Below are 23,343 nucleotides of genomic sequence, written 5' to 3'. Positions count from 1 at the left end.
ACCTCAGGGTTTCTGGAAAACGGATCTTTCTGTAATTTGGATCTTCATACCTTAAGTCTACTAGAAAATCGTGTAAACATTACATAAACCCAATAGGCTGGTTTTGCTTCCAATAAGGATTAATTATATCTTAGTTGGGATCAAGTACAAGCAACTGTTATTATTACACAGAAAAATTTGGATTTTTTGATTACAATGGAGTCTATGGGAGACTCCGTAATCCGGAGTTTTCTGGATAATGGGGTTCTGGATAACGGATCCCATACCTGTACAACGAGAGACATTGCTCAGTGCAGTGTGTAAGCACCAGCAGCTCCACTAGACAGCCTCTGTATAGGCAAAAATTATATATTAATTTCTTTATCAGTGGGGAGAGGCTAAGGTAGTGCACATTTAAACCCAGTATTTACAATATTCACAGCTTGGCTGTTTATCAAATTGCCGGAAAAAAAAAAAAAATTTATGCACAGCCACAAGCCTTTGTTTTATGCAGCTTTTGTATTTGCTGCATATTGATTTGTGACTTTGTTCTCCATAAAAGATCTGCCAGCCAGAAATACTATAGGAATAAATAGGGATGACAAGAGCAATTAATGGCTGCTTAGTGTGTGAGCCACGTCTTAGCCAAACTGCACTTATTTTCCAAACCCGGCAAAACCCAACAGGTAAGGGAGTTATTCCAGAGATCAGGAGGGAAATAAGTTGTACGGCACATTCTGTTTGGACATATTTTGTCTAGCTGGCCAGTATATAGTGATCCCTACAGATCTGCCCTTTAGTATAGATTATCTTTAAAGGGATCCTGTCATCAGAAAACATGTTTTTTTCAAAACACATCAGTTAATAGTGCTACTCCAGCAGACTTCTGCACTGAAATCCATTTCTCAAAAGAGCAAACTGATTTTTTTATATTTAAGTTTGAAATCTGACATGGGGCTAGACATTTTGTCAATTTCCCAGCTGCCCCTAGTCATGTGACTTGTGCCTGCACTTTAGGAGAGAAATGCTTTCTGGCAGGCTGCTGTTTTTCCTTCTCAATGTAACTGAATGTGTCTCACTGGGACCTGGATTTTATTATTGAGTGTTGTTCTTAGATCTACCAGGCAGCTGTTATCTTGTGTTGGGGAGCTGCTATCTGGTTACCTTCCCATTGTTCTTTTGTTTGGCTGCTGGGTGGGAAAGGGAGGGGGGTGATATCACTCCAACTTGCAGTACAGCAGTTAAGAGAGACTGAAATTTATCAGAGCACAAGTCACATGACTTGGGGCAGCTGGGAAATTGACAATATGTCTAGCCCCATGTCAGATTTCAAAATTGAATATAAAAAAATCTGTTTGCTCTTTTGAGAAATGGATTTTAGTGCAGAATCCTGCTGGAGCAGCACTATTAACTGATTCATTTTGAAAAAAAATTTTTTTTCCCATGACAGTATCCCTTTAAGGGCTTATTTGATAACTCAATGAAAGTGCAACATGCGCTAATGAGAAGAAAATTGCACCCACTAGAACTTACACTTGTGTATATTTGGCACAAGGCATAGAGAGCAGTTCCCTTGCACCATGCAATAGGGCCCTTAGCTAGTGACGGCCAAATTTATTCGCGAGGTGCTAATTTGCGGCAAAGTTCCATGTTTCGGCGCTGCGAATAGATTTGTGAAATTGCAGTGAAAAAATACCGGCATCACATTTTTTTTGACGCCAGTGACAATTTTGGCACCAGCATCAAAATTCGAATTTCGCCAATTTTTCATCATTTTGCTAATTTATTTGAAAATTCACACATTTTTCAGCGAAGCAAAACTGCTTTCTTTGTCAGTTTTTTCAAATTGCTCATTGTTCTGCCACTGGTTCAAACAGGCAGATCTTCCTGTGTATTACCAGAGTTTTCATCAGAGCAACCCCAATATTCACCAGTGTTTATTGTCTGGGATATTCCAGCCATAGAGATAATTTTGCACTCATGGATCACACTACAACCCCAAGCACCACCCTAAGAGGCCCTGCACCTATAGGAGGAATAGTTGGCCTTGAAGGGGTCTGCTCCCCCTCTATAGTCACAGCACTGATCCCTACTTTCTGTTTTTACTGAACTGGGCTTTTCCTTTGATTCATTTTAGTTTTTCTTTTATCACGCTACAAAAAACAAAACAAAACAAATGCTTGTGTAATCCAACCCATTCACTGCTGCCAAACAACCATATAAATCAATAGAAATCAGCCGAAGGAGACCGGGAGACAGTTCATTGTCACAAATGACGTGGGAGTGTTTTTCTCATGTATAAATCCAGCAATAACTGCAGGGAAATACATTATCTTCCCCAGTGAATCTGCCAGCACGTTAGGCCCTGCAATGCAGTTTCATTTAGAAATAAGTCACAGCTCCAGGAAATTCTGTTGGGAAACTGACAGTGAGACATTGCAATTTGGGATCAGTGAGAAGATACCCTGGAACCGACTGTAAGGGAACCGAAACAGAGTCCTTTCCACGTGTATTTGCATCTCAACAATATTATTTTAGTTTATTCAGAAGACATTGTATGGCCAGTCTAATATTATACTGTGTTTGAAACCAAGGGGCAAATTCACTAAAGGACGATGTGACTAATTCTGGCGAAAATTTTCCAGCGTGACATCATTTCGGAACTTCGCTGATTTACTAACGGTCATTGCCGTAACTTCGCTATCGAAGGAGATAGATTCTAGAGGTACTTCGCTCCCTAATGCCAGGCGAATTTGAATCTTACGAATGGACGTAACTACGCAAATTCACTAAGATGCGGATTTTACTGAACGTTACCTCTTGCGCCAGACTTGCCTTCGCCACCTCAGACCAGGCGAAGTGCAATAGAGTAGATAGGAGTTCCTAAAAAAATAGTTGAAAATGTTTCTAAGTCCCAAAAAACATAGCGTCTTTTCCTTTTTTCAGGGTGATAGGCTGCAAAAGAGCATAAATTTTTTTTGGGGTAATCGGCTTCCCCCCTACATTTCCTAACATATGGCACATAAACTATACAGTGGGCTCATATGTAGGGCATTATAACAACTCTATTTTATTTTATTAAGCTTCCCTGGGCTTGTGTAGTGTAATGTATTTGCTTAGGGTTGCCACCTTTATTAAAAAATTTTACCGGCCAGTGGGGGGCGGCACCAAAAGGGGGCGGTCTGTGATGCTAAAGGGGCGGAGCTATGCGGTGTGCCACAAAAGGGGCGGAGCAACATCGCACAGCGCTGGAAAAAAGGTAAGTTCTTTACAAATTGGGGGCAGACCAGGGGCTTTTTTTAAAGGGTATTACAAATTACCGGCAATTGTATTGCCAGTAAATTTGTAATACAGGCCCCGGCCTTGGCAGGTGCGGGTGGTAACTCTATATTTGCTGCAACATATACGTCCATTCAAATTTAGCTTCCCGCCGTATGCTAATTACTCAACGCTAAAGCAACTTTGCTTTGCTTGGCGCAGTAATGCTAGCGCAACTTCGCCATCGTTCGGTGCCCTGGACACAACTTCGAATTTTAGTGAATTAGCATTGTCCTGGTGAATCTACGGCTGGCGAAGTGTTGCGCTCTGAGCGAAGCCGTCGATGCCGCATTTTCGGAGGTTAGTGAATTTGCCCCCAAGAGAGACAGATGTGTAGAGAATGAAGAGGAAAGGGAAATATAGGAAGATAAAGAAGGGGGTAAACAAACAGGGGAAGTGATATTAACACAGCATAGAATGTACTATTGAGACAGCCAACTTGTATTAAAGTGACAGTATGTAGGGTATGTATGTACATTTTTATTAATACAGTGCTGCTTATGCACACTCATTTAATTTGAAAAAAGGGTTGTTACAATAAAAACTAGAGTACAGTTACATTAATAATTAAGAGCTAAGTGCTAAAGAGACAAGCATAAAGAAGTCCCTGTCCTGTAGAGCTTACAATCTAAGTGACTGGGTAATTACAGACACATATGGAAGGATACTAGAAGTGGCAGAATTGGGTCACATCTTATGTGAGCGCTTCAAGAGGTAGTCTTTAAACAGCACTAGAATACACCGTTGAAGGCTGGCACCAAATAGTTGAACCAAGAGCCAGAATTCTAGTTTAAATGAATTTGGATCAATTACCTTATGAATACAGAAGATAAAAAAAGTAGCCTTATCATGGGCTCAACAAAGCCAATAAACAGGGCAAGCGGGGAGACTGAAGCTACTCCATGATTGGTTCTTGCAAGGTAGACAATTAGATTCCCAGTGCACATACAAGCACCCTACACAATGGACTTCTGGTAGCAAAACAGTCACAACAAAGGGAGAAGTAAAGGGTTTTATACAGGTAGATTCAGGTTGAAAATAGTGCATCAACTGCTCACTGATCAACAGTAGGCCAAAAAACTAAACCCATCCCGTCAGCCAACCAACCCACTCAGCAAGAGGGGTGGGTTTATTATTTATTTTACAAAGAGTTATCATTTAACCTTGCACTTCTCCATGCACAGCACCACCCCTCGTTGAGCAGTATGTAAAACATCAATGCACACAAGGCTTTAATTACTGCTTATTACTCTTGCATCAAAAGAGACGTATATAAGGCGCTAACCGGCATTTAAGTTATGAGCTAAGAATGTGCACATTGTAGGTAAATATAGGATGTATTTATGTATCGTGCCACACTGTGATGGATGCATGAATACTTTCCTTATTGCATAGCTTGCTTAATTAATACAATTCTAATGACATTCTTTAGGGAAGGTGACACATTCCTAATGACTCTGGAGCAACCGGATGAGCTGGTTCTTCCCAATTCAGCATGTAAAAACAATTGCATTGTTACTACACAATTTAAGGGATTAAATACATTTCTTATATGAAAATGTGTCTGTAATAAATTGAAAGAGAAGTACTACCCTACTTCAGTGGTTTATCTTTGGCATACCATAGTTGTAAACCAAATCTACCATATTAAAGTGATACACTTCTGTTATTCTAAGGAAGTGATTGTCAGACTTTTTTCTTTACAACCCCTATTGAAGGTCCAATAGAGTTAGCTTATGATATGTTTCCAGTTATAGGAACGTATTGTTATATCAGTTATTTATCCATAGTTCCAAGAATATATAGTGCACCAAATACACCAAATACATTTTCACCCTAAAGCTTATCCAAACTAATTTACAGTACATACTGGGATTTTAACTGAATCTAGGAGAATAAAAAAGGATTTTTCCCAAATCTCATCAAAACTCTCATTTAGTCTGAGCCCCCCTTGCCACTACTCCAAGCCCCCAGGAGACATAAGTCCCATAGTTGGGGACCCACTGGCCAAAGGCAACACTGAACACTCATTGAAAACCAAATGCATTTGAGCTCAGAAGGACCCAAGGCCGTGTATTTTTAGATGCTGTTAGTTAAAGGTACTTGCATCCAGTTGTCATCTAGTTATGGAAGATGAAGTGGAGAGGACAGGAGAAGTCAGGCAAGCAGCAGTCAATAACCAGACTTGGAAACCCCTTCAGTATGTCTTAAGGGAATTTGTAATACATGGTCTGAAATGACAACAACCTAACCAACGATTTGACAAGAGGGTCTGAATTACATTCTGCTGTCAAAGCCTAAAAGGTCCTGGAATCCGATTGATGGGGACAGAAGAAAGATTGAAGAGAGTCATGCAGGACCCGCTAATCCTATTTATATTCTATAACCTTAGTTAGATATATCATTATGAGACCGATGTTCTTGCATTTTACCCTATCCCCCTAAATCAGGTGTCCTCAATCTATTTTACCCGTGAGCCACATTAAAACAGTAAAATAGTTGAAGAAATGTATGAAAAATGTTCCTGGGGTGCCAAATAAAGGACATGGCTTGCTATTTGGTAGTCCTTATGTGGACAGGCAACCAACAGGAGGCTCTGTTTGGCAGTACACCTGGTTTTTATGTAACAAAAACTTGCCTCCTAGTCTGGAATTCAAAAATAAGCACCCGCTTGAGGCCACCGGGAGAAACATCCAAGGGGTTGGTGAGCGACATATTGCTCATGGGCCACTGGTTGTTGACCACTGCCCTAAACCATTCTGACCACGGTAGCATACTTACTATAATTTATTTGCGTATAGAGGTAGATATTGCAAAGAAGAGGGCTACCCATTGAGATCTGAAACCACTGAAATATAACATTTGAAACTTGTTTCAATCCTCTTCTATCCACAGCAACCAGTTCACACCTCTTTCCCATCTATGGAAGCCAAATGGAAACAAGCATTTTCCATTGTTGGTGCAAAAACGTGTAAAACCAGTGCCAAGTTTTTTTCTTTAGCTTTTGTAGCGTTGTAGCCTGGACTGTGGTTGAACGAACTTAAGAACACTTTATATCCTCCTTAAGCTAAGACAATAAGTGACTGGATGTGTGGGGAGGTGTTGTTTGTAGTTATTTAAGCTCTTTAGATTTCCAGTGAGGAAGGTGAAAGTAGTAAGTCGAGGATTAACCTGCTGTAAACTTATGATCATCCTGAAGATCATCAGAGGTGCATATCTGACTAGTGGAACAAATAAGTTGATCTCATTTGGTACGTATTAATATTGGGAGTTTGGAATTTAACGACTAATGTTCCTCTACACTAGAAGAGTCTTCTAGGACTTTTAGTTTCTTTGCTCGTTGTGAATGTATTCGATACATGATAGTTAACAAGGCTGCGCCATCCGACTCTAGAACAGTGGTTGTATTACATTACCATCGTGCGTAGTTCTACCTTAAGGCATTGGTCATAAATCCAATTGAAATAAAAAAATAACTATTTCTCAGCTAAGTCCAAAATGGTATACAGTGGTCATGTCCCAGAAGACCAGTCCAAGGGTTATACATCATTTGGTAAAGCAAATCAAAAAACAAAAAATCGGAGTGACCTACTGTTTAGTGAAAAAGTAGCCCAAATATTTCTTAAAAGTAAAAAAATTTTATTAGGACATACATTAGCCTAATGCGTTTCCTGCCAAGATCGGCATTTACTTATAGGCTGTCCAATCTTGGCGTGAAACGTGTTAGGCTAATATATGTCCTAATAAATATTTTTTACTTTTAAGAAATATTTAGGCTACTTTTTCACTAATCAGTAGATCACTCCAGATTTTATGGTTTTTTTTATTATCTAGAACAGTGGTTCTCAAGCATTTTGGCTCAAACCCCACTTGGAAGACCAATTTTTGTTTAAGCCCCTTTAGCTTATAACAACTAAAAAATGTTGATTCTGGCAAAAATAAGAAAATAGCCTAACTAACCTTCTAGCGGGCCCTTCAGGAGTATCTTATAGAACTATAATAATAACAACATTATTACCAATTCATACCCCAACCACTTCTGGAGCCCCACAGTTATGACTTAGGATATGACAAAGAATCTGAATTCTGTGTTGCTTTTTTTTTTTTTACGGAGGAAAAATTTGATTACAAACAGATCCTCCACTGGACTGGAGATATAAATGATTCAGATTCGGATATTGTGAAAAGCGTTATTTACCTCCAAGCTATTCCTGTTTAATAGCCACGTACTTCCAAGAACACTGCTGTAAATTTGAGGGTGATAATCAATGAATCAGTTCCACTATGTTCTTGCCATGTTGGGTTAGTCCCAGGCTGTCTTGGCAAGGAGCAAACCAGATCACTCCTGCTGAATCTCGCATGGTTCTGAGATCAGACGTAATGGAATCTAATTAGACGTACTTACACCTTAGGAGAAGCTGTCATTAGATTGTCCTCAACAGACTGTACAAAATGAACACAACCTTGCTTGTGTCAGGGAAGGTAAGTGTTTTGTGTGAGTAAATCTTTGCATAGACATGTTTTAGACTACATTCTTCTGTTTATTGTTTGTATAACACGTGACACGTGTGGCTTATGGAAATCCCACTGGATGTTATCATATGTGAATGGAATACAGTAACAAATAATTTGCAGAGAGTACTTTATATCATTTGCAATTGTCGCTGGCGTCAATTCCGTCGACAAATTCTCAGCGAATTCTCAGCGAATTCACACCTGGTGAATAAACTCGCCCATCACTAACGATGCACTATGGGGTGCAAAAACATGGACCCAGGGCCGGATTTACATAGTGGGCGCCCCTAGGCCCCCCCCCATCCCCTTCCTTTATTTGCACAACGTTTCTTGATTGGGACTGAAGCAATGGGGATTGGTGCATGGGAAATTTTAAAAACTATTGTATCTCCTGCGTATCCTCACCAAGTGATGTCCTTGATGTCCATTCCAAAGGTGCTTCTGTCTGAGGTCTATTTGGACCCTGCACCCAGCACTAGCTAGCATAGCGCCCATGGGTGCAAGGAAGCCTTGTCCTAGGGCAGGAGGTATAGACAGTACTCAGTTGCACCTGTACCCCCTAGTGCTCTTGAACAGGCATATCTGAATTTTGGGTAAAGTGCAGAAGAGGGTAAATACCTACATGCCTTCTTCTTTCCACCCCTCATGAACACAGAGGTGCAGAACAAAGGCCACTCTGTGTTCATTGGGCAGACATAGGTCTCTGTGCTCCACTCTTTTGTTTGTCTCTGCAATATATTTATATACAGTAGACCAACTATATCAAAGTCATCAGTGGTCTTGACAGTGTTATACCCACTTTTATCTTCTTCATTCTGTTCTTGCCATTGAGAAATGGAGAACCTGCAAAATATGCGGGTGCTCTATACATGTTAATAATAATGTTTTCAACAAATTTCAACTGTAACTTACCAAGTAGCCTTTTTCCATTACCTGCACCTTGGTGTGAAAACTAACACTGCTGATAACTGGAGCAGGGAAGGACCCTGGAGGAACAAAATTACTTTTTGAACTCACTTTCTCTTTTAATGTTTTTACAAAATTATCAGTTAATTCAGAATTTTTTCCAGCAAAATGTACTTTAAGTTTCAAATTTCTGATAAATTTAAACATATCAATCGCCATGTTAAACGGTGCCGCAGTATACGTGGGTACAAAATAACTGGAGCACCCGAATTACCTGTCTACAGGAGAGGGGTAAATCTCTCCCTTTAAATACATAGAGAACACTTATAGTATAGCAGCGCAAGTCAGATAGAAATAGCTATGGTAATTAGGCATGTCACTGCCTTAAACTGCTTAACTGTGCATTTTTAATGGGTTTATAAATAATACAGTAACGAGAACTGCCATTGTGCAAATGAACAGAAAGAGCAGACCCAATGGCTGCTGAAGACACAGCAGGGGTCTGATGCACAGTTATAATAGAAGGTCTACAAAAACAGATTACTTTTGCCAAGGTTTGTGGTACTGCTGAAATCCACCTGGAATCACTATAAATATTGGCCTTTTAGTACTTCTGCCTATTTAAGATTGACTTTTTACTGAAAAATTCTTTCTAATTATTATAAGAAGTCTACTGTTTCTTATTGCCCCAAGGAAAAGACCTCAGCAGAAGAATGGTGTCCTACACGACAAAATAAGCATATGATTAAATTCTGTTACCACATGAGAAATCTCAGCATATCACATCACGTTTTAAAAGCTACAAAAACAAGGAATCCAGACGGAGGCGTTTCCTTTGTCCTCTGGGAACATGCTCTGCATATTCTTATTCATATTGTAAGGGCTGGTTTTTAGTTCCTGATGACGGGTGTGATTGTCTCATGGACCCATAGTTGGATAAGTATTACGAGAGATCATAATATCCCCTTCTTATGTTTCAGTGCATCCCATAGGCACAGTGTTGGACTGGCCCACAGGGATACCATGGCCAATTCCCTTCCCTATGAGAACAAAGAGACGAAATAGATGGAATAATAGATTATAGCATGTAAAGAAAAGAGACTAGTAGAAGAGAGGAATTATAATAGCACTAAGAGTAGGCCACTGATCTAAGGTCTTTTGATGGGCCCCTGGTCTAAGGTTTTTGGGTGGGCCCCTGGTGTTCCAGTCCGACACTGCATAGGCAGTGTGTTTCCCACAGACCAGGGCTGGCTAACTGGAGGCATGTATTTTGGATGAGCTGCTACAATTTTTAAGTCCCCAAACCTGCCCATGGACTCCATAAACAAAGGGCAGAGCAGGTCTAGACTGAGAATGAAAATAGGCCCTGGCATTTCAGGTACACAGAGACAGAATCAGCCCCCACCAGCCCACTAAATACTGACTTTCTATAGCACCTTATAGCAGCCCCTCTGGCATTTGCCAGAACCCACAGATTGCCGGGCCTGGGGCAGAGACACACACTGCGATTCGGGCGACAAATCTCCCTGAACTGCCTCCCCTGCCTTCCCCGTCGGCTAGAATGAAAATCACTGGTGGGTTGGCACTCGGAGAGCTTCGTGCAAAGTTGCCTCATGAGGAAACTTTGGGGGGACACTATTGAAATATAACTTAAAACACCACATGTTGTTTTGATTAAATGTCAGACTGTCCACACTAACATTTTCTGTAATTCAGGAAGACGGTACTAAGAGAGATACATACAATTATAATTAATATTTGCTGCCTATGAGCTGAACTGTAGTTGATCTGTTGTAATTTTTATTTCTGGGCACATCATGTTTTTAATGTCACATTGATATTTCAGTGAAGGCCATGGGATGACTAACAAGGATTTGTGAAAATTAAATTATGCTTATGTTTAATAATCAAGATGATTTCCATGCAGGGTCTATGGGTTGGGGCAGAAATGAAGTTGGGGAGAAGTGCACGGGCACGGTCTAAGCTTTGGGGATAAGTTGAACATAGAAGATTGCGCTATGGGTAGTGGAGAAGATCTACATGTAGGACTGGGTTGTGGGAAGGAATATAAATTAAAGGGATGAGGTGAAGGGGAGAATTTGCATATACTGGGATGAACTGTGGAAGGAGGATTTGCATACAGGGGCTGGACCCTGAAGGGAGAACTTTTCTCACACAGGGTCCAATTTGAGAGCATTTAGGTGTACACACAAGGGCTGGACTGGTTAGGGGAAGGTGATGTAGATACAGAGTGTGAGCCCTTAGGGAGAAGTTGTACATAAAGGGTCTGAGCTGTGGAAGGAGAAGGTCGATATACAGTAGTAGTAGGAGAATGTGAAATTAAAGTGGCTGAGCTGTGTGGAGAGAAATTGCACATGTAGCAGTTGAGATGATGCTCTGTGGAGAGACATAACACATTCAGGGTCTGTGTCTTAGAAGTTGGACATACAGGGTCTGAGTTGTAGGGAGAAGCTACACATACAGGGGAGAAGCTGCACATACAGGGTTTTCGTTTTGGGTAGAAGTTGGACATACAGGGTCTGAGCTATAGGGAGAAGCTGCGCATACAGGGGAGAAGCTGCGCATACAGGGGAGAAGCTGCGCATACAGGGTCTTCGTTTTGGGTAGAAGTTGGACATACAGGGTCTGAGCTATAGGGAGAAGCTGCGCATACAGGGGAGAAGCTGCGCATACAGGGTCTTCGTTTTGGGTAGAAGTTGGACATACAGGGTCTGAGCTATAGGGAGAAGCTGCACATACAGGGGAGAAGCTGCACATACATGACAGTGCCGGGGGAGGTACATGTACAAGGACCATAGCAAAAAGAAGAAAACAAGAGCACGTTTGCTTAGATCAGCAGATCCCGCCCCCTTACTTCCCTATAGCCAATGAGTCGTGTCCCATTGCACAGTGCAGTCTGCAGCAGCTGAGCCAGAGAAACATTCAGAGAGAAGATTCAGAGGTGGAGCTCAGTGTTCAGCACCCACGGCCCGGGACAGCGCCCTGAGATCCCTGCCAGGGAATGGCTTGTCTGAGTGCAGCTTTCACACTGGGAAACAACTCTCTGGTAAGCTGGCACCTTCCTGGGCACCGAGTATTGGCACAGCAGCTGCACTCGGTGATCGTTGTCCTGCAGTCGATGTCACAATGGCTACTAATGTTACAAGAGAAACACAGGGCTGTGAGTGGGCAATAGTAAAGTGATAGAATGTCTGGAATGTGTAGGTACAAAATGATCATGGCTGGTGTCAGAGGGTTTATTACAGGGTCTGGCACAGAAATATGTGGGTGGCAGGTCTGCGTGGCATATTGGTGGCATAGCGAGGGTTGGCATGGAGAAGCCTGGTCTATAGCCATAGCATTGCCTGGGATGTTTTTTGCTGTTCTGTATGGCATTGGGTGTATTATGTGCTGCTCCATTAAGTAATTAGCAGAGACTAACAGCGAAGGCAAAACAGTGCTGGATGTCTCTGTGCTTGTGCTGGGAATAGTCAAGGTCAGGGGGGTGTAAATTAGTATTTGATTCTGTAACCCTGTGTGTGCTGGGAGCACAGATCGTCCACTTCCCATTAATATATAACACACTGTATCAATGAGTCGGGGTTAATTTTGTTCTCATAAAGCTTCGTATTAAAGGAGAGGTCAGAGCAAGCCTGCCTATTTGAATACAAAAAGAGCAGCTGGAATATTCAGGGAATGTGAATTAGTTAACGATGTCGTTAAAAAATGTGTGCGAATGAACGTGACAGGTTTAACACTGTGTAGAGAAACGTTAAAGCCAACGTTGATCTCACTATGACATCACCTGCTTCTGCAGCTAAAGGGTTAAATGCAGACGTTGCTTGTAACCATGCAGATACCTTGGCTATTTCTCACTCATTTGTTTGAACCCCCCCAATCCCCACCGGGGGGAGAAGTCATTGCTCATTATTCAAATTAGGCTTTAAAGAAAGTGTTGGCACTCGGATTTCCAGTCTTTTTACCTTCGTTTTGTATGTGGATCTCATTATACATGGACTCTTGTAACCCCGACCCTTCACAGATTATTCTAATCCAGGGAAATTAGACCACCGGGATTTGGAATGATGTCATTTATGTCCCTACAGGACTGAGATCCTGAAAAAAATGCAGAAAAGATTGGGACCCCAAACTTGAAAAAAAAAAAAATGCAATATCAATAACTGTAGCTGCAGTGTGGAGGTGACAGTTGGGTATCTGACATTCAGTGTAAAAGAATTGATTGTTTTTTGAACCATGAAAAATGTCTTATATCCCCCCAAATTGTTTATCTGCCTTACCTTGAACTGGCCTGTGCCACTCTGGGGAGTGTTTCACTGGGCTCCACCATCACCCCATTCATGGGGGATTCAGGACCTTGAACAGGGTGATAGGTGTTGGGGACCACACTGGGTGCACTCTTATGTCACTGCTGATTATCTTCTAATAAAAAATCTGGGAAAAACTGTAATTATGTATGCACGTACATTGTGCAGCCTTGTGTCCATTCTACGGAATGAGGTCGAGGGGTGCAGGATACCTTTAGTACCTCTCTTTATTGTTCCATTGACTTGTAGCTCTTAAATATTTCTGTACCTGCTGTTCATCCCTTTTCTCTACGACCATTGCTGAGAGATTGACCGCTAGTTACCTCTGAGCAGTGCTGAGCCGGTATTATTGGATTCATGGAGCATGCGCTGATTTAGCTTTGTGCTTGTGCATACTGCTGCTGGAATCTCAGGCTTCACACACATATATACATTTATATATATAAACATCCACCGGGCTGGCAGCTTTGGAGTACAGTATTGACAGAAATGAAAGGAAACCTACCCCTAATATGATGTACAACCCATAATGTAAGCAGCACGGCCAGTCAGAGTCATTTTCTGCTTAAATCTTTCCTGTTGTCACGTTCTGTTGCTAGGGTCAGTGACTTTTGTTTTCCTTATTCCTCATCTTGCCTGTTAACAAAGAAACCACCGTTTCACAGTTTGAGCTGCTCCATTCATATTTAGGCCATTGTTTGACACTCAAAGAAATAAAAGGTCGTTGACGGCAAATGTGTTGGAGGGGGAGTAACCTGATAACCAACTAGGGTTAGATTTGCCTTGAATATTTATTTGTACCCATGGTACCCCTGGAACTATAGCAGGGTAACTGTTACCCCAATGTTTCTATATATCTGTAACCTTGTTATGAGCTAAGGGGGCCCAGTCTGAAGGTCAGTTAGGGGGAGATTTGGGGTGAGTGCTTATTTGTGCCCTGGGTACCCCTGGAACTATAACAGGGTGACTGTTACCCCAATGTTTCTATATATCTGTAACCTTGTTATGAGCTAAGGGGGCCCAGTCTGAAGGCCAGTTAGGGGGAGATTTGGGGTGAGTGTTTATTTGTGCCCTGGGTACCCCTGGAACTATAGACAAATACAAGATTCCTCTGCACTCAACCCATTATCAATATATTTAAAACCGAGACATTTTGTGCATACTGCTACTGAAAAATGCCTTACCCTTTAAACAAAACAGGGATTGTTTGTCCATATATTGCAATATATTTAAGCTGGCCAACTACGTCAAAGTCATCCCATATCTGGCCAGTCCTATGCTCAATTTTCATCTGATTCATTAAGAATTCTATGGTTTAATTATACATTTTATAAAAGGGACGAATACGTTTTACCTGCAACTTACTTGCTGCTTTCAAAGTAAAACTCCCAAACTTGGCTGCCCTTTTATTAGACACCAGTGGGATCACCTGACTATAGTTGGAGGGGGTGGGAGCTACAACATAGAGCTGGTCACTGCTCTTGTAGAACTATAACAAACAAGGGAAAGTTGTGCTCACCACTAGTTTTTAAAAACATTAGGCGGGGGTGCAATGAGGGTGTGACCACAAAATACATATAGACAAATACAAGATTCCTCTGCACTCAACCCATTATCAATATATTTAAGACCGAGACATTTTGTGCATACTGCTACTGAAAAATGCCTTACCCTTTAAACAAAACAGGGATTGTTTGTCCATATATTGCAATATATTTAAGCTGGCCAACTACGTCAAAGTCATCCCATATATTTGTGCCCTGGGTACCCCTGGAACTATAGCAGGGTGACTGTTACCCCAATGTTTCTATATATCTGTAACCTTGTTATGAGCTAAGGGGGCCCAGCCTGAAGGCCAGTTAGGGGGAGATTTAAGGTGAGTGCTTATTTGTGTATCTTTAACTTTGTCATAAACTGAGGATGTTGGTCCACAAAGGGGACTATAGGCCCATACTGTATATGAGTATACCTCTAACATGGCAGAATGAAAGTTACATCTGATCATTTCTTCCATCTTCACTTTGTCTGGGAGAGAAAAACATTTGTAGATGTGATTTCTCTCTGCTAACTGGCTGCCAGAATCAAAGAGTAGGGTTGAAAATAAAACCTATTAAGTAAGTCAATACCATGTAGTACATTCTGCTCCTCATCCCTTTGGTGTAAACAATATTTCAGGAGAAAATGACTGAGAGGCTAAATAGAAAGTAGCGCGGTTATTATCCCATAGGAAGCAAATGCTGCTATACTTTCACGCCTGCTTGTTGCCGACCGGCCGCAGAAGCTTCTTTTTTTGGCAGGTATTTGTGTTTGTTTTTATGGATGTCTGGGAAATAGCTTCCCTGCCGGAGACGCGGCAATTAATTCCTGGAAATAGCAAGAGGTTAACCCCTTTTGTTCTTGAGGGCAGGATTACTTTGACATGGTTTCTATAGCACAGAAGAACATGGAAACTTACAGATGTCATGGGCTGCTGGGAGTTGTTGGGCTCATTGTTGTGTACTTTATCCGAGGTTGTTATACAGCACATTGCACTTCACCCATTGCTCCCACAAAGTTGAGTGCAGGAGAAGTAGCATTTACACCGTCTGCTGTTTTGCAGGCAGGCGACACTGTATTTCTTGAATAATGAACAAAATAGGGCAGCGATCCATGTGCATACATTCAAGTGATTCTATATTTGGCTCCACTTCCAGCTCACTCCGACTGCCAAGCTGCACCATGTGCTACAGAGTTTGGGAACGGCGTGTTCTAGAGACTTTCAAGAGCCGAGGGGTGCAGGGATATGGGAACAGTAACCTCTTGCATTCTTCATTTCCAGAGATACTTTACACAAAACGTATTGATTCCAACAGGGGTCGTTAGGGGTTTTTGTCTTTTTCTGAAATATTGACCATTTCAAGGTCTGGTTGTTGGGGCCATTCCTGTTGTGAGTGGCGTCTGCTTCTTCTGTAGCCAGTGCTCGGCAGTGTTCACAGTCCATTTGCACACACTAAAAAAAGTGGACATCCACGTGCCTCTTTTAAATCCCCCGAGTTCCGGATCTGGGGACATCTTCTGGTCTTGGGGCAGGGTCAGACTGGGCCGGCATGACACCAGGAGAAAACCTGGTGGGCCCAACCAGCCCAGATCCACTCACCATTGCTGCCTAAAGGTGGCCATACACAGGGTCGGACTGGCCCAGTGGGACATCCAGTGGGCCCTGACCCTCATGGGCCCCCACAAAGGCCAGATCCCTGATATTGGCATTCGACAAATAAAAAAAAAAAATGGCATGTGCGCCAAATTAGTCACTTGCGTACTGCAACATCAGCCACAGTCTCCCGGCGGCTTCAGGTGCGTCACAGTAGGAGGCGTAGGGGGTCCTGGACAGCAGTCCTGGTGGACCCCGGGCCCCCCAGTCTGACCCTGGCCATACATTATAAATTCTGCTTGTTTGGGGATATGACGATATGCCAAAATCAGGGAGATATCGGGCTAATCCAATCATACGGCTGTAGGGCCAAACAATTGGATTACAATGATGGCTATGGGCATTGACAGTACGAGGACCACATCAACTAGCCGATGCAGTCCTTCATCACAATAGAAAATCAAACCTGCCCAATCAATATCCGGACAATTTTTGGCTAGATATCGATCAGGGAGGAACCTTTAGGCTGTGCATTCCCCCTGACCTGATAAAGAAGAGAAACTAGGGGAAAGAGGGAAAAGAGATGTTGCACCTGGGGAGGGGGCTATGGTCATGGGTATCCGCTGAAGGGGGCAAGAGGGGGCAGTTGCCCCATACTGAATTCTCTAGCTATTTCCAAGAAATTGTAAGTTGAATTCCCAATGGCGCAAAAAGTTTTATATACTTCACACCCAAAAGCAAGCCTTAATAGGGTTATCTTCTGAATAGGTTCATCTTCAGTGGGATGTTACTCTATGTGATTTTAGCTCACTTGTCCTACCCTGGAAAATTTTCTATGGACACCCATGGCCATGGGGGTGGTGGAGGGGGGGGGAAGCGGGTTTATGGGCTCCAATGCCCCCAGTGGCCCAGGACCCCCCCAGTCGGATGCTGTTTTGGGATATCCAATAAACATCTGTTTATGAGGTGCGACCCATAAAGACAACTGGACTTGCTGAGTAATCACTGAAGACATTTCACTACTCATCCGAGCAGTTTCTTCAGTTCAACTGACTGGTGTGGGAAATTCTCGGCATATAAACTCTTCCACTAATCCAATCACAATGGCACATTGTAACTCTTCAGAGAGGTGACATCTGAGACTCACAGAGGTGTAGATTCTGTGTAGTTACTGTGATAGGATTATACAATGTGTCATGCAACTCCTAGATACAGGTGTTAAAGTGGCCATAGACACACAGATCCGATCGTACGAATCGAGGATTCGTACGATTTTCGGATCGTGTGTGGCGTGTCCCAACTTCTTTCGTCCGGCGGAGATCGGTCGTTTGGTCGATCGGTCAGGTTTGATTTTGACCCGACCGATCCCGCCAGAACCCAGGGCACATCGTAATCGGATCGTTCGGCCATGCGGCCGAACAATCAGATTACACCCGATATAGCCATGTTTGTTAATGGCATATCGGGGAAAGATCCGCTCGTTTGGCGATGTTGCCAAACGAGCAGATCTTTGCATCTATGGCCACCTTTACTTGTGAGAGTTGCATGAATGGATGTGTGAAGTGTTCTGGAACAGATGTTAGAACAGCATTGTATGTAGCAGACAGGTGGTGTCGAAGGTCCCCGCCTCTGTTCAGGGATGGTTTCTCCTCCTTGACATAAATCGCCTTGTTCAAATAAGTAACACCTGTATCTAGGAGTTGCATGACACATTGGATAATCCTATCACAGTAACTACACAGAATCTGTGAATTTCTTCAGATGTCACCTCTTTGAAGAGTTACAATGTGCCATTGTAAATGGATTAGTGGAAGAGTTTATATGCCGAGAATTTCCCACACCAGTCAGTTGAACTGAAGAAGCTGCTCAGATGAGTAGTGAAATATCTTCATTGATTGCTCAGCAAGTCCAGTTGTTTTTAGATTTACCTATACTAGATATACCATGACCTGGATGAATGAAAATCTTCATAGTCATAGACCCATAAAGAGCAATTCTGCCAAAGCATTGTAAGACTGAGCTGAATAATTATAATACCCAGTGGTCTAATTGGGGTTAACTGGGACATGGATGACCCCCAATTTCATGATTCAACTTTTTTGTGCACAAGGGAACAATGCACATAGGAAGCATCATAATTTACACTTGCTTAATGTTAACATGCCTAACACATAATTCACATTAACTAGTGCAAGCGGTGCTTTGGAGCTAGGTGCCTCGTGCCATTGTGGGTGCAAAGTGTATATATATATATACTATTAAAGTGCCCACGCCAGCTTATTTTTGAGCTTAGTTGTACCCATATGAGTAAATAAGCCCCATACTACTTTTGCCCAGGAGCAATAACCAATAGCATGTTTGCTTTTAAATAGTTGACCAGTAACTATGCCTTGCTGATTGGTTGCTATGTGGTACTGCCCCTGGGCAAACCTGGTGTCTTTTATTACATAACCCCCTAAATGTATTGTGCCAAACTATTATGAATGTTTAACGAATCTAGTATATAGGGCTCAAGTCTAATACAGATATGGGACCTGTTATCCAGAATCGTCAGGCGCTAGGGATTTCCGGATAAGGGGTTTCTTTGTAATTTGGATCTCCATACATTGTCTACTAAAAAAATAATTTCAACATGAATTGAATCCTATAGGATTGCTTTGCCTCCAATAAGGATTAATTATATCTTAGTTGGGATCAAGTACAAGCGACTGTTTTATTATTACACAGAAAAAAAAAATTGAATTATTTGATGATAATGGAGCCTATGGGAGACAGACTTTCTCTAATTCTGAGCTTTCTGGATGACAGGTTTCCAGATAACAGATCCTATGCCTCTAGTCTAGGTGCATTCACAGGAGGGCAGCTAGACTACTGGAAGATGTAGAGAGAGTATGCAGCAACCCTACTGCCTAAAGATCTCCTTAAAGGGGTGGTTCACCTTTAACCTAACTTTTAATATTTCATAGAATGGCCAATTCTTAGCAACTTTTCAATTAGTCTTCATTAGATCTATTTTTTTTTACAGTTTTTTTAGTTATTTGCCCTTTTCTTCTGACTCTTACCAGGTTTCAAAAGGGGGTCACTGACCCTGTCTAAAAACAAATACTCTGTTAGGGTAAGGACACACGAGGAGATTCAGGGAGATTTTGTCGCCTGGCTACTAATCTCCTTGTCTTTTGAGCAACTATCTCCCTGAACTGCCTCAGCGTTTTTCCCCATAGGCTACAATGAAAAGTTGCCTGCGCTAATGCACACACGGCGATGCGTTTTCAATAGTTGCCTGAAATAGCCTCACTGAGGCAACTTTGGGCAACTATTGAAAACGCATCACCGTGTGTGCATTAGCGCAGGCAACTTTTCATTGTAGCCTATGGGGAAAAACGCTGAGGCAGTTCAGGGAGATAGTTGCTCAAAAGACAAGGAGATTAGTAGCCAGGCGACAAAATCTCCCTGAATCTCCTCGTGTGTCCTTACCCTAAGGCTACACATTTATTGTTATTGCTACTTTTTTTTATCCATCTTTCGATTTAGGCCTCTCCTATTCATATTCCCATCTCTAATTGAAATCAGTGCATGGTTGCTGTGGTAATTTGGACCCTAGCAACCAGACTAATGAAATTGCAATTTGGAGAGCTGCTGAATAAAAAGCTAAATAACTCATAAACCACAAATAATAAAAAAAGAAAACCAGTTACAAATGATCTCAGAATATCACTCTCTACATCATACTAAAAGTTAACTCAAAGGTGAACAACCCCTTTAAGGCCCCCATACATGGGCACATATAAGCTGGTGACACATTAAGTCGGCAGCTTATTGGGCAGTGTATGGGGCCCTCCGAACTTCTTCCCCCGAAAGACAGCCAGATGTCGATCAGGTGGGTTTAAAAATCCCATCAAATCAAGGACCGCATTGTTGACCGTATTCTTCTCGTTGTGATCCGATTATTGGGGCCACTATCGGATCAGCCCAATATCTCCCACCTCAAGTTGGGCATATTGGGGAAAGATTGCCAAACGAGCAGATCTCCTTATGTATGGCCAGCTTTAAAAAGACACTGTAGTATTTCCAGGCTGATATAGCCCCAAATACAGCACAGAAAGCAGTAGAGCACCATCCCCTGGATATTGGATCCTGCAGATGGTACTGATGGATTATTTTAAAACAGCAAAAATCGGTGTCAGTTTCCCTTACAATCCTGCTTTTTCTCTGTACTTAGGACTTTGATTTTCAGAACCCTCTTGATTTTCAGAACCCTCTTGATTTTCAGAACCCTCCTGCAGTGATGGCGGATCCGAAATCAGTGTGTGTGTCCTTGGATGAAGTGGTGTCCAACTGCACTGGGACTCAGGAGACTCCGCTGCTTAATGGACACTTGAAGAAGGTGGATAACACCCTCACTGAAGCCCAGCGATTCTCCTCCCTTCCCAGGAGGCCAGCGGTGAACATTGAATTCAAGGATATTTCATTTTCAATCCCAGAAGGCCCATGGTGGAAAAAGAAAGGTAACAGAACTATTTGCTAAACTGGGAACACTGTTTGCTGAACTGTGTCATTTGGAACAACTTGTAGTAACTTATGGTGGACAGGTCAGTTTGCTTCACTCTGTCCCGAGGCTCATTTATTAATACAGGTCTTTATTATCCAGAATGCTTGGGACCTGGGGTTTTCTTGATAATGGATCTTTCTGTATTTTGTATCTTCATACCTTAAGTCTACTAGAAATTCATGTAAACATTAAATAAACCCAATAGGCTGGTTTTGCCTCCAATAAGGATTAATTATATCTTATTTGGGATCAAGTAAAATCTACTGTTTTATTATTACACAGAAAAAGGAAATTAATTTAGTAAAATCATATTATTTGGATAAAATGGAGTCTACGGAGATGTTCTTTCCGTGATTCTGAGCTTTCTGGATAAGGGGTTTCCGGATAATGGATCCCTTACCTAGGGCAGCTTTGCACCTGGGTAGTAACCCCTAGCAGCCAGTCAGTTATTTGCTTTGTGCAGCCAGCTGCAGGTAGAAGAATGAAAGCAAAAATATAAATGGTTGCCATGGGTTAATGCCCAGGTGCACATTTTCCTGGTGTTGATAAATGAGGCCCAGTATTCCAGTTCTTTGTAGTCTATTGGAGGGCCAGTATTGAGGACATGGAAATCGGGTCGGGAGAGAGGTATCCCCCACTGCTCCAACGCAACTATCCAGTGCCAGGAAACCATAGAATTACTTATAGCCTGGACCAAAATTCTATGGTTCCCATAGCTACAAGTAGATCAAACATGAATGCCTTTATTAAAGGGGTCTTCATTTTTTGATTCATTTGCCTTCTTCTTCTTTCCAGCATTCAAATGGGGCTACCAAGTTATTTTTATTGCTACTTTTTATTACTCATCTTTCTATTCAGTCCCCTGCTATTCATATTCCAGCCTCTTATTCAAATCAAAGCATGGTTGCTAGGATATTTTAGACCCTAGCAACCAGACTGCTGAAATTGCAACCTGGAGAGCAGCTGAATAAAAAGCTAAATAACTCAAAAACTTCAAATAATAAAAATTAAAACCAATTGAAATTTGACTCAGAATATCACTATCTACATCATGGATCCCCAATCTTTAGAACCCGTGAGCAACATTCAGAATTAAAAGAAGTTGGGGAGCAACACTAGCATGAAAAATGTTCTTGGGCTGCTAAATAAGTGCTGTGATTGGCCATTTGGTAGCCTTTATGTGGATTGTCAACCTACATTGAGGTTCTGTTTGGCAGTGCATCTGGTTTTTATACAACTAAAACTTTCCTCCAAACCTGGAATTGAAAAAAAAGCACCTGCTTTGAGGTCACTGGGAGCAACATCCAAGAATTTGGTGATCATCATGATACTCATGAGCCACTGGTTGGGCATCACTCAAATTTAAAAAGACCCATTCACATTCAGATTTAAAAAGACCAACCGAAATTAAGTCAAATGTTTTTTTTTTTGGCCGAATAGGTCCGTATAGGTTCTGTATTCTGCCTAATTCATATTGTATGAATTGAAGCAATAGCGTATTCGATCGAATTTGAATCGAAGTTTTTCCCCAAAAAAAACTTAAATTTTTTCAAAGTCCACCAATTGACACAAGATCCCCATAGGCTAAAACAGCGACAAGTTTAAGATGGCGAATGGTCGAAGTCGAGCTTTTAAAGAGACAGTACATGATAAATTTCGATATTCGAATTTTAGAATTTTTTTCAAATTCAAATCGAATTTGTACTATTCCCTGGTTGAGTAGTAGCTCAAAGGATGAAAAGGTGGTACTCCAGTTAGATAAAAAGGTGGTTCATTCCAAAAGGTCACTGACCCTAGTTGAAGTACACAAATAATAGCTCGAAATAACGAATTTTTGGAATTTGAAAATTCACCTCGACCTTTGATAAATCTGCCCCTAAAAGTAAACTAAAAAGTGAACAGCCCCTTTAATTCCATCTACTTGGAATCATGGCATTCACACATAGATCCAATAAGCAGTAAATTGCACGAGGTGCTACTTTGTGGGTAGTGTCGGACTGGCCCACCGGGATACCAGGAAAACTCCCCGTGGGTCCAAGTGTCAGTGGGCCCTCCTGCTTCTAAATATTCATGGTCAATACCTACTTCTGTATGGCAACAGAGAGGCTAAATAGATAGAATAATAAATAATAGAATAGAAAGAAAGAAAAAGATAGAGGTTAAGTGAGGTGAGGAAGAGGAGAATGGGCATATGGACTAAGGTTTTCTGGTGGGGCCCCTGGCATCCCAGTCGGACACTGTTTGTGGGCACCCAGTATTATACTAGAGTTCTAGGGGGACAAAAACACTGCATTATGGGTAAAAACACCCTTAACATTGGAATATGACTACTGGTTACAACATAAAGGCACAGAAGCCACAGTCAGTGGTAACAAAGGAAAAGCAAATTGTAACTGTCGCCCCAGAACATTTGTATGCCCCCTGCTAATTGTGTGCTCCATATTCCTCCAGGGTTATTTACCCTGTTTTGCATTAGAACCTTTTCTTCCAAGAAAGAATTGACTATACAAATGCTGCTCGGCACACCAGGAGGAATCCTTGATTATGAATTACTGGCGTTAATTATCATAGGCGCTTGCTGATATCTGACATGACACTTGCTACTGTGCTACTGGGACGTC

The 23,343-nt window shown here is 41.8% G+C and overlaps 1 protein-coding gene across 1 annotated transcript in view; it reads left to right on the top strand.

Moving 5' to 3' along the window:
* Window positions 1-11,615: 11,615 nt before the first annotated feature.
* Window positions 11,616-23,343, top strand: part of abcg1.L (ATP binding cassette subfamily G member 1 L homeolog) — a 53,464-nt gene continuing 41,736 nt past the window's right edge. Inside the window, exons 1-2 of the mRNA XM_018245870.2 lie at window positions 11,616-11,785; window positions 20,444-20,678. Coding sequence (XP_018101359.1) covers window positions 11,741-11,785; window positions 20,444-20,678 — 280 coding nt within the window. The 5' untranslated portion in view covers window positions 11,616-11,740. The remainder of the gene's footprint in view (window positions 11,786-20,443; window positions 20,679-23,343) is intronic.

The sequence above is a fragment of the Xenopus laevis genome, chromosome 2L (genome assembly GCF_017654675.1).
Source record: "Xenopus laevis strain J_2021 chromosome 2L, Xenopus_laevis_v10.1, whole genome shotgun sequence".
Taxonomy (NCBI): domain Eukaryota; kingdom Metazoa; phylum Chordata; class Amphibia; order Anura; family Pipidae; genus Xenopus; species Xenopus laevis.
This window is presented reverse-complemented; position numbering and strand designations above follow the sequence as displayed.